Below are 15,496 nucleotides of genomic sequence, written 5' to 3' on the forward strand. Positions count from 1 at the left end.
TAATAAAATAATAAAGGTAGTTCCAAACAAACAAGTGATAACGAGGATCAATTAAATTCCCAGCCAATTCTTAGTAAGCTAAATAATAAGCTTTGTCTTTGATTCTCTCGCAGTAAGGAGGAGCAGATTGCAGCTGCAATCCAAACTCTTCATCTTACAAAAGACTAACAGGCTGGACAGTGATGGAAAATTCATAAGCTATGTAGTTAAAAAGTGAAATCCGGGGTTCTGTTTATGCTTTTATACAAAATACTGTATGTGGAGCCTGTTTGTGAATTTGGGAACTTGTCATTGATGTTGCTTTCGTCTGCACTAATCAAAAAAAAGGGGGAAAAAAACAAAAACAAGTCAACAGAGCTTTTTTTTCTTTGCTCTCTGCCAGGAGATAATTGCTCAACATAGGACAAAATGCATTGCATTATTAGTATTTATAACAATATTTTCCATGCGCTGGGGTGTGGGTTCACGGTTGGCCCTGGAAACATGAGCTCAGTAGTATAGAGCGCAAAGACAGTAACACAAAAGTGGCACACAGTTTTGCAGCTGTAAAATAAAAGATGGTTTGGAACAGTGGGAATAAATCACAATAAGTTTGGGTTGGAATCAATCATGAATAATCAGATCATCGGCTTTAATTTTCTTTAAAGTGCTCTCTCAACAAAGCATAGGCTTTAATGGAGGAGGAGAGCCAAGATCTGCAGCACAAACACATCTGCTTTGCAGAGGAAATTGATGTCCTTGTCTGTTGGGAGGTGCAAATGTGGGATGAATTAAAAATAAACTGGGTAAAAAAAGAAATCCATGCTTTCTCCTGATTACAATGTGGCAAAAAGAATCAAAACTGCCCAGGCTCCATCTCATTTCACCCCTTTGCTCTTGTTCCTTTTTACCCCTAAATAATGCCGATTCACACTGAGGGGTGGGAATGTAGCAAGCCTTTTTCTAATGAAGGAGGAGGATGAGGGGTTTGCACTATCTGAATCTGAAATTATAGACTTTTCTTTGTTTGAAATATTGTTGTGCATTTTCAAAAGCATTGATTTGGCATTGATTAATATTGTTAGTTATTCCTGACAACCATACAGACAATGTATTTTTCAAGTAAAAATACACTCAACCGTCATTTTATTAGGTAATATCATATGCCTGAATTGTCAATTTCAAAGATTCGACAAGCTTTAACAACAATTATTGATAGGTTTTGATTCATATTTACCATACTCCATAAAGCATTGCTGAATATTTGTCAGCTGCATGTCCACCAATCCCTTGTAAAATGGGATAAAGGTAGTCTTTACAGGTTTGTGAGGGCGGGTGGGTTGTGCGTGTGTGTGTGTGTGTGTGGGGGGGGGGGGGAGAGTAGAGGTGCTGGTGCCAATCTCAAGACACACAAAAACACATGAAACCATGTACACATAAGCTTTCTCCTAGGGATAATTTAGAAAGACCAATTAACCTAACTAACTTGTATGTTTCTGGACTATAGGAGGAACCTAGGAGGACCCTAGAGTAGCCGGAGAAAACTCAAACATGCAGATGGAGAACGAGCAAACTTACATACCTGGACCTGTCTTGAATATTTACAGAACAGTAAATGTATTATTTGTAAAAAAAAAAAAAAAAAAAGAAGAGGTTTACTACACTGAGTAGTCATCCAAAAATAGATGCCCTCATAAAAACAATAAACAATGCTCAATTGGCCCAAATGTGTGCCAAGAGAATAGGCCCACACATTTACACAGTCACCGACAGCCTGAACAATTAAAAGTCAGGATGGATCCATGATTTTCAGCTTGTTTAATCCAAATTTTGCCCCCACCAACTGAATATTGCAGCTACAATTAAGGTGAATCAGACAAGCCAAGTTTGTTTTCCAGCCTGTTACAGTTCAGTTTAGTTGAGCCTATGTAAATTTCAGCCCTTTTCCTCTTCGTAGGAATAGCATCTGGTTGTGTTGTGGTAAATCATCTTTAAAGCTTGATGTGTTTTGCATTTCAAGATGGTTTTACAAACATCTTATTGTGCATAGTTTTTTGTGCTTCTGTTGTCTTTCTGGGATCTCCTACCAGTAGTCACATCATCAAGGCCTTCCCATCCACACAACTAACCACTCAGTGGACATTTTCTCTTTTTCAGAGCATTTTCTGGAAAACAAAGGGATAGCATGCAAATCCAACAAGCATTTCATGTTCAAAGTCACTTGGACCCCCTTTCTTCATTATTCTGATGCCCAGTTTGAACTTCAGCAAGTTGTCTTCCCCATTTCTAGATGCCTAAGCGCATTAAGCTGCTACCATTTGATTGGGTTCTTTGTTATTTGTTTAACAAGAAAATGAACAGAAGTGGCACTTCTTAACACACATAACACTTAACTATACTATCAACTTTAGAATGTCTATGTGTAAATGTACTTTATTGGGCATCATTGTTTAACGTTCTCAACAAGCAAATTCAAGCAGACAATTCCATCATATTTCTGTTACATTTATTCTACAACCCATAAAATGAATAAGAAAAAGCATCCACTATAATAGATGTATGATTTGACTGAATTTGACTTTGTAAAGTGCCTTGAGATGATGCGTTGTGAATTGGCCCTATATAAATAAAATTGAATTGAATTTAATGTAGTCAAATGTATTTATTTTAATGTTAGCGTTGTATATTATGCCTGTTAAGTATAACGACAATGTTCAATGCCAACTATTTCTGAGTAATAAGAGTAATAAGACAATCAGGTATTTTTTAGATATGGTCTTTTGGAGTGTTTCTTTTCTGTTTATTGCAATTTGGGAATTAAAATTATAACATTTTGGACTTGGACTCTCAGTGGTCCAAGTTTGGCAGGCCTCTGAAACATAATAAACTAACTAGGCCTGTCACATTAATCAATTAATCAATGAATTGCATGATAAATTGTAATCACATGATTAATTAAAATAAGCATGATAATTTGCGTAGGCATGCTTGCTTATTTACCCTTTTGTTTCCATCGCCTCTCTCTATAGCAAAAGGTTTTCAGGACGCTGCATCAGTGTCTGCCCTTCTCTTTTCCTCAGTGTAGGAGGGTTTAAATCTTGCCAGGGTTTCCCATAGAAAATGGGGTAATCCTGACGGCATGTTGTCTGGTGGCTGGCATGAGCCGTGTGCTCCTGAGCAGGAAGGTCGACAGGATGTATTTGCCTCATTATGCCATTATCATGTTAGTTGAAAAAAGTCTCCAAATAACAATAATATGATTTATCACAATACATTTTAGAAAAGATTATCGTCCATCAAATTTTTTTATAGTGACAGGCCTACCCCTAACAGCATTTTTGTTCAATTTCATACACATTTTATGGTTTCTAATTTGAGATAGATTCTATAGTTAACAATTAAAAATTGAAGATAAAATTTTATTAGATAGGGCTTCAAGAAATTATTAATTAAAGGGTGTGTACACCTATGCAGCCATGTTATTGCAAGACTCTATTTTTTTACATTCATTATGAAATCATTCAATGTTTCATCAACCTAATTTCTTTACATAAAATCTGACATTTTAAAAAGAGAGTGTGCAATTTCAAGACCCATTGGACCTCGGAATAGTGCCGTTTAATAACATTAAACATTAAAGATCCTTAAACAATACGCTCAAAGTTTTTAGAGGCAGTTATTGAAATACCACATCAGATTGGTGTTTCCTGAGGAGTAGGAACTCTCTTTTTCAGACCAACATTTTATGTGTGCAATGGGAGTTACCATTCTCATGTTTATTGCATTTGAAACCGCTCCAACCACCAAACTCATTTCAATTGAGGTCCAGGCATGACATTTTTATGACCTTCATTCCATACCACCACAGCATACGGTAATAATCTTCCAACTCTAACGCTGTTGTCTGTAAACTATGCCCACGGACTGTATCTCAGTAGGAGACAAGCTCCATTACGCATCCACAAACATAACCCTGCAGCTTGTAATTAGTTTGTTAATAATTTAAGTACCATTTTTTTCTGTTTGTGCCTAGCAGAGACGTTGTTCCGCATATAAAGTACAGATTCACAGTGGAAAATGAACACACATATTGAATTTGTCTTCATAAGCTCCGCTGAGGTTGGAGTGATTGAAGATGTTCGGTTAGGGTGTGAGATTGAAACTCCACACACATCCACGGTCATTATATCTCTGCACCGTTTGCACTTATCAGATCTGCTGCATAATTTATGCAGCAAGCTCCGGAGTATATAAAAAAAGCGCGCATAATTGTATAAAACCATTCCTATCTGACATTCCTAGCATTAAATAAACGATTGGTCCCAGCACCCTGCTCCGGTAATTAAAACCTTAGAGATTAATCATAAACTTGCCTCAATTTATTTAGAGCCCGTGGGGGAGATTTGCCTCTGCGAGCATTTAGGCTCTATTCTGCTCCGAACACAAAGCCTCCTCCCAAAATCCTCAACAAACATTTTCAAATGAGTTGACTGAGTTGTAATAAAGAATGTTTTGTCTGCAGGCACAAACGCTCTTAGATAATTAAGCTCCCTTTCTTCCTGATACCTCCTCATTATCTGCTCGGGTATCTGAGTGAAACAATAAAAAAAAAAAAATAGGTTGCAGAGTCTGGTAACAGGTGGTCACCTCTAAAAAGATCTTAAACGTGCCCCATAGCTTCAATTTTGTGAAAACACATGTTGGAAGTGTCATCAAACTAATGACTCGCACACGACATGGTTGAATAATTAAAAGCCAGGAGAATAATTATGAGGTCTCCTCCCTCGGGTCTTCATTGGGACGCCAGCCTCTGCTTTAACCTTCGTTAAAACGAAACACTTTTTTTTTTAGCTAAAAGAGAGCTGATTTGGCCACAACTTAAATAACATTCGAAGCAACCCAGGATGCTTTCCTCAGACACATATCTGGCCCTTCCCATCCAACATGCTATCTTCTCTGGTCCTCAGAGAGAGTTAAATGAGTTCATAGATGCCATCTGAAATTAGAGTGAACGGGGGCAGAATGAAACTGACTGCAGGCAAGGGCGCAGTGACTCAGCCGTGGTGGCTCTTGCAGCTGGCCTTAATAAGTCACTAAGAGAGCACAACTGAGGGAATTGACAGTGTGGTGCTGCTGACTGGTGGACATTACGACAGCAAGGCTAATTAGACTCCAAGACTCCGTTGCACTGATCCACCCAGGATGCCGTCAGGAACGAACAGCAAAACCAAACAAAAGCGCAAGATCCCCAGATTAACATTGCGATGCACACAAAACGATTCTGTAGCACGTGCGTGTTGTATTTCTATTTAGGTACAGTTGCTGTAAATATAAATTCAATCGTCATTTTTAAACCAATTTTTTTATTATTATTCGCTTAAGCATTCTTCCATTGTAGGTTTCCAACTACTAACCACACCGTCAGTACCTTTTAGAAATATTTCGGATTCAAAGCATTTTAGAGTTCTGAGCCAAAGACGTTTTCTTTCAATATATTGTCGTAATTTTTACGTAACAGTAATATCAATGCTACTAAAGACAGACCTCAGTGTGTCTGCCTTACAGTTCTTCACTTGCCTTTGATAACATGTGCTCGTAAAACACATTGAAGGTGCTCGTAAAGACAACCAATTCAGACTGGGATGTCCACATTTCAACGTTAAGGATCCGCGGCAATCTCTTCCTGGTCCTGCCATGACCTGAAGAACTGCTGCGTGACCTACTCCCACCGAAAATGACGGCCAGGCAGATGGATTTAAGAGGAGCCTAATCCGACCAGTTGGGCTATTACCATGTCTTCACCCACGGTAAAGCCTATACCATCACCATCGTTCCAGTCAATATCAGAGGAAGCAAGTTAAAGCAAGAACACATGCATCTGCAGCTAGAAAAAGAGACTTTACCTGGGAATGGTATTTTATCAGAGCTTTATACTATGTTGGATGTAGATGCATTCCACTGTGCTGCCACAGCATTGACATACCACATCCTGGATCATAAATGCACGCCCTGCAAAGTTAGCAGGGTTTTTCTATATGCATTATTTATCATTATAAAAATGTTTTGTGAAAGTAGTGGATAGTTATACTTCATTCAGGTAAGTTTTTAATCCCCACAGAGTTGTCAGTTGAATAAAATAAATCGGAGGCAAATGACTTATAAAAATGTATTTTCTGGGTAACTCAGAGCAGCAACGTCGAAAGGCAATAACAAACCATGGGAGTGCATCCTCTGTATTTACTGCAAAATGGGGGTGAAGTGACTCTCTTATTATCAGCATGCTTTCCATTCCTAATATCTAACACAAAAGAAACTGGAACTCGGTCCAACAGCTCAAATGATGCCTGTCCTGAAGGAGCAGGTAAAGATGGCTCAGCCTTTGCTGCAGTGAAAGTGAAGCGAATTGAATTCAGCCCACTGAGAATTCGCTATCGTCTCCCCCCGCTGAGTGTGGAAAACAGAGCAAAGAAGCACAGGTTGATTTGTCCGACTTCTTCCTGTGGTGCCAGTCAGTAAGAAGCTCTGTCAGTAGTCTGGAATGTCCTCGAGCGATTTTTTTGAATAGTAATATGAAAAATAAATAAATAAATATGAACGTTTTAGGTTAACAAGCCCCAGGCAAGAGTAATTGCAATATGAGAGTTTGTGTGTTTGAGGATTTGAGCGTGTGTGCTGCTGGATTTAAGTGATATATCAAAGGTTTTACCAACATACATGGTTTAAGCATGGTTTTAATGATCAGTTGATTGTTTGCAAAGGAAAACAATTTTGCCAATGCAAAACTTTATAAATTTTAGTTCCTGGTGAAACCAAACTTTTGCCAATTTCAAAGTAGAGGGATTTCATTTCTGAAAATGAAATCCCTCCTTATCTCAAGCTCTCTAGCGGACACGTGGAGATTTGGGGCCAAGAACTGATTGGAGTGCTTTACTCTGGTAACGGTGTTCTTTTGGTGATACTTACTGTTCTTGTCTTTTTGAATTTGTGGCTCAAAAGCTCAAGTCCATCTTCTGTCTGCCTGGACACCTTGCTACTTAGTCAGAAAATCTGAGAATATAGGAAGCTGTTTTCAAATGTGAAACACAAGAAATTCCAGCCCTGAAGCTTTTGCTGCTCATTGAGTGTTTTTGACTTCCTGATCACTTTCTTTTATCAGCTCAGGTGAAACGTTCTCAATAATGCCAGGGTTTATCTCAGTTTTTAATGTCAAATGTGCTTTGGAATTTCTTATATTTTGTATTTTTTAAGACCTTTGCAGATTTTTTAAATTAAAATAGAAGGTGAACTGGTCTTTTAGCTGCTTTTAAAAGCAGCTCGTATTTATACAGTGGCAAGATTCTTTTAACAGAGAAATTAGAAATATACATAATTCTAAATTCATAGTGCACGATCAGTTTAGAGGATGTAATCTGCACCCACTAGTTTTCGTAATCACACTGCCTTTGATTTAGGAACAGCTGATAATTGGCTTTTACACGGTGATGTTAACCTGGACAGGCACAGGGCATGTCTGTGTGAGTGCAGAACGTGTTTATGTAGTTGAGACGGGATGCTCTGATGAATCCAGCTCTAATGAAGGATCATGTCTGATTTTCCAGACTGTTTGCCCAAGTTTTCCCTTCCTGCATACAGGAAAACAGACACCAGCTTCAGGCAGTGATTATGTGTGAGTGGAGGAACATTTTCTCCAAATTAGCAAAAGTAGCAGGCTTTACTGGCTTTATGAAATTAGGCAGCAGAAACTACTTCACTTCACAAAAACAAGCCGCACCATATGTTGTTAATTTGGAAATTTGGCATAGGATTAAATTCCGTTGAGTTCAATTTATTTACAGCATATAGCGCCAATTCACAACACATGTCGTCAAAAGGCACTTTACGAAGTCAATTATATCGAATCATACAGACAGACTGGTTAAAAAGTTGTCTGTTTGAGGCCGTCCAGCAGATTCATAGAGTTCAATCTGTTCTACATATTTTTTAAGTGGTAGGCATCTTTCATTTCAAAGTTTTGCAATGTTGTTAACTGTACTCAACAAATGATACAATCCCTTGTAAAAATACTAACATAGGTTACAGCCACAAAAGCCAATGTATTTTATTGGCATTTAATTTGATGAACAACTGCAAAGTACTGAGTAATAGTGAAGTGGATTGGACACAACATGGTTTTTAATTCTTACAACTCTCGCTGTAATTATATCTGGGATGTGTACCAGGTTTGTACATCTAGAGACATAATTTTCTGACTATTTTTCTTTGTAAAACACCTCAGGCTCAATCAGGTATGACAGAGTGCATCTTTAAGGATACATTTTTTTCAAGTATTGCCACAGTTTCCAAATTACGTCTAACATGATTATGTCTAAATATAAATCTTTCCATTATATGTCTGATGGTGTGTTTAGGTTTGTTGCTCTAACCAGTTTTCTGTTAGGATTTCCCTGTATTCATCCCATAATCTGCGACCAGCTTCCCTGTGGGAAGCTGTTTTTGACACTGACACATTCAGTGAGGGCCAGACAGTGACATTACGCCAGCCAGGCAGAACTCCTGGGAAAGCCATGTTAAATACCATCTACCAAAGCACAAATGGCAGAGGGGAGCCAGTAGTGATGTTTTGGGGTTGCACATTTTGTTTGTGTGTCTCAGTGTACTTTGAAATGTGTGCCTATGCTGGTGAATATTTATTCTTCGTAATGAAGGTACACTGGCAACAGGCAGGGTGATGTGCAGAGATGACATTAGAGAAAAAGGAGAAAAAGCAAGCCAGGCAGCTAATTATCTGTGAATGATGCAGCAGGACGGAGAAAAACAACCACCGCTGCTTCAGAGTTGCTTTTATACAGTCAGACTGTGGCTGGTAGTCAATAGTGAAGGTAAATATAGGAGTAAAGCTGCTGTTCATTTATCCAGCAAGATTCAGAACCCAACGGAATGATTTGTTCTCAGCGTTTTTGTATAAAAAAACAAAACCTCTGGATTTGAGCTGTTTTCAGAAAACACAAAGTGGTTTGAAAGCATCCAACAGACAGTCCGCAAACAGCATTACGAAGAAGCAGAGCTGAGAGGGAGCAGACAGAAGCGAAATCTACTGAGTGATAAAAGTGTTCTTTTCAGAAATAAGAAAATGTTGATACTGTTAAAAAATAGACAGTGTGTTCTGACTCAGTCCTGTTAACATTTGAAATAATGGAAGGATAAACCGACTTTTCTTGTACAACAGGAGAATAAAGATCAGAGGGGCTTTGCAACATCTCTTTTGTACACTAAGGATATAAACAATACTTCATTTTAACAGAACATGTCTTTGGAGGACAACTTGGTTTCAAGATGCTGAGCACCAGTGACACCAGAGGACACTTCCTTTAAAAGCAATGCATTTTTATTGTTTCTCTTTTCTTAAATTTTGTTTCAAGAAATAAAAATCAAAGGAAGCTTTTGTCTTAAGGTGTTTCCACGTACCTGGTACAATTTGAACTGACTTTTACATGCACTGCATAAAAAGACAACCTTTTTTTTCATCTCACTGTGACTTGGAGTTGTGGCTTCTTCTTTACTGAGTGGCGTTTCAGGATTAATTTCACTGTGCATAATGCCACTCTCTGAACAGGCTTAGCCAGCATCTTGATTCACACTTTTCACACATAAATTTTTTTCCTCTTTAGGGCACAGAACCCGTCTCATTTCTGAATATTATGTTAGCTGGACATTCTCAAGTGGGTTATATTTGCATTTAATTGTTGGACAGTTGAATGCAAAAATGTAAGGCATTTAGAAATTGTACACATTACACAGATGGATGAAGCAGACTTGTCGAGGTCCCTAATTCACTTCCTGATATCTTATATTATGTTTAATTTTTTCACACTATCACGCAAGGAAGAAAGCAGTGAGTTTTAGGTTTTGCCTCAAAACACATGCCTCAAATTAAATCAGATGTTGTGATGTAAACTTTTAAATTGAAAAAAAAAGTAATTTTCCTCATAGGTATGGGTTTCAAAAAAGTTAAAGTTTAGTTTGACTTAATGTTAGAGAAGAAGAAAAGTTATTTGTTTTTATACAGTGTATGTACATTTCTTGTTTCAGTCTAAGTAACTATGTTGAGTTTAAGTCTTGTCTAAAGGGCTTATAATCCTTGTGAGATTTTTTTGTGTGTGTGTGTGGCTTTGGGTTTATGCTAAACTGCTCCTGTAAGTAAGATCTACAAGGCCCAAGAGAGAGCATGCTCGGAGCAAACTCTGTTCTCTGCAAAACAGATCTCACTCTCAAATTGTATCTTAATCTTCCCATTACTGTTTCTATAGGAAGTGCACAACTCTTTCCACTAAAGGCAAGTAATAACATGGATGTAGATACTCTCTCAATCTTTTGCAGGATGGAGTGTTACTCTCAGTTTTTCTTTATTTGCATATCCAACCCAAGTGTTGGCTTGGAGTTTGTGGCTTATTTAGAGCCACTTCTTATTCTTCAGACTGCAAAGATATCAGAAGCACTGTCAGAAAAAGTGTAGGTGATTGTGAGAGAATAATTACAAGACAGGACGAGCTAAATTCATTTAGCTGAAAACTTGTTATGAGTCTCCGTTTACTGATCTGACACTATCTTCAGGTCAGGGAGTCTCCAGTTATGCACTGCCGACAATGACTAATAAAGTGGTTATTGTTACAATGTTGACAATTTAGTCAAGCATAGTCTTCAAGTCATAATGAAATGATCCAGTGTGGATACTCATTCTACCACATTTATATAAATGGTTATACTTTTAAAAAATGCAGTCAAATGCCTTTAACAGGCTTGACATCATCAGCTGCAATGTCATGACCAGTTTAAGAGACAATTGTGTTTGCATTATACGTGATTGAAAATAAAAATGATGCATCACATAACCAATTTAAACATGGTCTGGTGCAAATAGAGTTACATTACAGTAAAAAGCCCAGATCACGTAACAGTGGGCTACCGATCATCCACATTGTTGGCTCTAGGGCCTCTCATCTTTCTCCTAACAACACACCATTGATCTTCTGTAGGGTTTAGGTCAGTTGATTGCCAATAAAACACACAGTGATTAAAAAAGGTGTTGGTAGTTTAGTTAGCAGGTGTCAAGGCCAGCTGGGAATCTCCATAAAGCTTTTCGGCAAAGGTAAGCATGAGGTGCTCTCGTATTTCTGGGTAGACGGTGGAGCTTACTGGAGAATCAGGAGATCACATTACTCCCCAAACCATCACTGACTGTCGAAATTTTACTCTGAACCTCAAACAACTTTAATTACAAGTCTATCTGCTCCTTGTCCAAATGTGGCTTAAACATACAAAAACAGGTTGGATGGACCTAGTAAATCAGCAGAACCATTTACACAATTTGTCCAGTCAGCACACTTCCACATGATTATGTAAGCCACAAGATATTCTATAACATAACATTTATTTCTTAAACTATTCCTGAAATAACATTTTTTGATATTCTAATATATCAAAATACCCATGTATAAATAACTGGAAAATTAAAAAAGGGGACTGAACACACAATGAAACCAAGATAATAGTAAGATAAATGTTTTTGTTTTTGTACAATGTGTCAGCTCTAAAGATTATTACAGGAAACAAATATAACTCATTTTCCTGTAAAGTCAACATGGCTAAGTTAAATGTCCAAAGTTAAACTTAAAATAAGATGTATTATTTAAAATGTCACTGTTTAGTGTTGAAGATATTTGGTGTTTGAAGTTTCTAAAAACTCAAAAGTTTGTTTTGGCTCCCAAACTTTGAAAAATATATCTCATTAAGTGAGGCGGTTTAGTTTTGGAGAGGAAGAGCACAGAAATCTTACTTTGACACACTTTTCTGACATCTTTATGAAATGTCTCCTACATGTTTTGAGCAAAATACAGCACAGTTGCAGAAGCGCGGGTCTCTCCTGTGTCTTTTGAGCCGTTTTCTTTTAAGCTGTTTTTCCTTTCACAAGGACACACTTAAACTTGATTCTGTCAAATATTTTCTGCGGCAGATGAGACAGGTAGATGCAAATTAATCTAGGCCTAATCGGAAAAGAGGACCTGCAGTACTGAGCCTGCGAGTTCACATTCGTTTACAGAGCAATCAAGGTAAAAAAAAAATTGTTGGAAATAAGTTTCAACGTTTATTCTGGAAAGTAATCGACAACTGTGTTGTTTACCGTTGATTGTCTATTAGGAGAAACTTCTTGCTTACAAGGTCTTGTGAAAGTTTGCATACCCCTTGAAATGAAATGTATCTTATTCAGATTTTATGTGACAGAACAACATAAATTAGTGCAAAACTGTAAAATGGAAATCATATGATTGATGGCTTTCTTTTTTTTTCCAAATAAAAATTCTGAAAGGTTGATATCCATTTATAACTACCCTCTTCCTCTAATAAAATCTGTCTTCCACAGGTCATGTGCTCTGACTTGGAAAGCTTTAAGTCATGCACTCCAGAAATCTGACATTAATTGATGAGTGGCAAAAATAAACCTATCCAAACAAGGTTGTAAAACATTACATTCAAGGTTTTCCACAAGCCAGTAGCAAAAATGTCAATGAAGGTAGTCTGGTCCAATGAGACCTACATTGAACATTCTAGTCTACATCTGAAAAAAAAAAAAAAAAACATAAAAAAAGCCCTAAAAATGAAACCCCAATGGTTGCAGCATCATGCTGTGGAGGTGATTTCTTCAGACAGGGAAGCTGGCTATAGTTGATGGGACAATGGATTGAGCTAAATAAAGTGCAACAATTGAGACAAATTAACTATTAGAGGTAGACTCTGCAAAAGACTCAATACGGAAGCAGAGGTTTATCCTCTAACAGCACACAGACCCTACACAACCTACTACAGGCCACAGAAAATGGTGTAGATCAAAGCACATTTATCTGTCAGAAGGACCCAGTCAATGTCAAGACATAAATTAAATGGAGAATATGAAGCGAGGCTCAATCATTGGCGTTCAAATACGCTCTCCATCCAGTCTGATGGAGGCTGAATTATATATTGCAGGAAGACTCGGGGGAAAAAACAATCTCTAGATGTCCAAAGATGGTAGCGACATACACTGAAAGAGTTGCTGCTGTAATTGCAGCATAATGTGAGTCTAAAACACATAGGGGTGTTTACGAATGTATTCCACACAATTCATGTCTGACTAGCTGCTGGTCTACAACAAAGAATCCTGATAAAATGCACTGAAGTTTGTTATTGCAACATTACAAAAATCTTGTATGGCATTGTACTTTTGTAAGGCATTGTACACATACACTGCATGTGGACACAGTTTATGTGTACAATGCCTTTAATTAGTTAATTTGCACCCTCTTCCAGATGGATGAAATTGCTCTTTCATGGACATTTTTTGGTATACTGAAGACATCATTGAGGAAAACAAGCAAGCTACATGAAAAACAGAGCTTTTCAGTCCATTGTTAAAGCAGAAGAACACTTTGCTGATCCTCATAAAAAATAAAAAAAAACCCTACCGCATTTTTCGGACCATAAGGATTATAAAGCACAATGTGAATTAACATGTCTATGTGTATCTTTGTCCACATATAAGACACACTGGATTATAAGGCTCATTACATATTGTGTAATATCAGTCCGCCCCGCCGGTAGGGTGACCAGGCATCCTCGATTTCCGGGGACAGACCCCATTGTGGATGACCTGTCCCTGGAAAATGTCCCCGATTTCAGTGTATCATGATGGAGTGAAAAAGTTTAGCGCAACAAGAGGTATTTACCCAGTCTTGCCGCTGTCCCGACGTAGTAGAATGGTCCACCAGATTATAATGAATCCACTGATTATAATGCGCACCATCAATTTATGCAAAAATGTAAATTTTTTTAAGGGCGCCTTATAGTTAGAAAAAGTTTGTATTTTAATAATGTCCACTACAGTGTGATGATATGCGTTTTTATTGATATGAAATCAGAATTAAAAGCAAACATTGGACTGTAGTATATAACACCAGACTGATGCTAGATAATAAATACTTAGGATTTTGTTTTGCAGCTTACCTATTCTGAAGGAGAGCGGGCCACAAGAGGTGCTTCTCACCCACATGGCTAAGAAGAGCAGAAGCGCCCAGGCTGTGAGCATCTTCTATGACTCCTCATGGGTCCTGCCCCGGGTGTGCCCCTGTCACAGCCACCTAAAAACACATACAGAGTAACAGTGACGCATTCATACCTGCATGGCATGTGAATAGATGTGGAACAAGCACAGACATGTTTTAATGTCTCTATCTACTTTATTGCACGCAGGGAATCTGTTGGTGATTGCAAAATTGCAGCATGGGGTGAAGCTGAGGTCTGTTGTAAAGATGAGATGGCTGTTCTAGTCCATTTTTATTTGTGTCAATCTGTAAAATGCATTAGTTCATTTAATATGTGTCACAAATGGAAACGAAGAATATTAAGGATCTTTTCCTTTTCTTTAACAGTAAAAATTTGATTGCGCAAAACTGCACAGCTGTTCTTATAAAACACATTCAGAGGATTTACTGTAGAAACTAAACATATTATCAACAGGTGCATATAAATCAATATCATTAATAGACTGATAAAATATTCATTATTTTATTTCAGTAATGCAAACTCACACTGATCTGTTATGCAAAGAGAAACATATTTCAAACATTTGGTTCTGCTGATTTACATTATCATGGCCTGCAGCTAATGAAAATTAGCTAATGAATATTGTACAAGACCAATAAATAGAAGATGTGAAGAAGTGAGATATCCATCTATCTATCTATCTATCTATCTATCTATCTATCTATATATATATATATATATATATATATATATATATATATATATATATATATATATATATATATATATATATATATATATATATATATATATACTCGATTTATACTTTATTACTGAAAGATACTACATTGTCAGTCATTTTCTGATTTTTTCGATTATCTGACATTTTCTGATGTATTGATTTGCAGATGGATAAGCTCCATCACTGCACTGCAATGTGACTCATTCTCAGCAATTGTTAACAACTAACTAACAACTAAATAACCACATAGAAGTTAGCATATAAAATCCTTGTGCTCATATGCCACATTTTACAAGAATTTGATTTGCAGTGCATTTGCAAATGCTTGGAGGAATGTGCTAGATTCAGAGCAATAAATCTCTCTCTTTGTTGTGACATTGTCTTAGATACTGTTCCACTTTAGAGAGTTACTTGCAGTTATTTTTGTTTCAAATGTTGTCATCGCTTACTCCACCTTACAGTTTTGCTTATTTGGTCTAGGTAGATTCTCTTCTCAGACACTTCACACTGACACAACAAGAGGATTAAAGAAGCCAAGTTCACGTGTAAATCGGTCTAATTAAAAAAACTGAAACATGACAGGAGACTCTGTTTTCCACAGCCTACTCCTCAAGATAAATGCTCTCAGGATAAAAAAGAAAGATGAAAAGCCACTGCTTTCAATTAAATATCCAAAGTAGTAAAATGTCAAAGAATGATTAT

At 37.3% G+C, this 15,496-nt stretch overlaps 1 protein-coding gene across 2 annotated transcripts in view; it reads right to left on the reverse strand.

Annotated features, from left to right (window-relative positions):
• grik4 (glutamate receptor, ionotropic, kainate 4) overlaps window positions 1-15,496 on the reverse strand; it is a 510,201-nt gene that overhangs the window by 284,760 nt on the left and 209,945 nt on the right. For both annotated transcript variants that reach the window (XR_004933217.1, XM_036149710.1), the window contains exon 3: window positions 14,014-14,147. Coding sequence is in view for 1 of the 2 variants with exons in the window: in XM_036149710.1 (XP_036005603.1) it covers window positions 14,014-14,095 (82 nt within the window). In the remaining variant the exon portion in view is untranslated. The remainder of the gene's footprint in view (window positions 1-14,013; window positions 14,148-15,496) is intronic.

Source organism: Fundulus heteroclitus, chromosome 18, assembly GCF_011125445.2.
Source record: "Fundulus heteroclitus isolate FHET01 chromosome 18, MU-UCD_Fhet_4.1, whole genome shotgun sequence".
Classification (NCBI taxonomy): Eukaryota; Metazoa; Chordata; class Actinopteri; order Cyprinodontiformes; family Fundulidae; genus Fundulus; species Fundulus heteroclitus.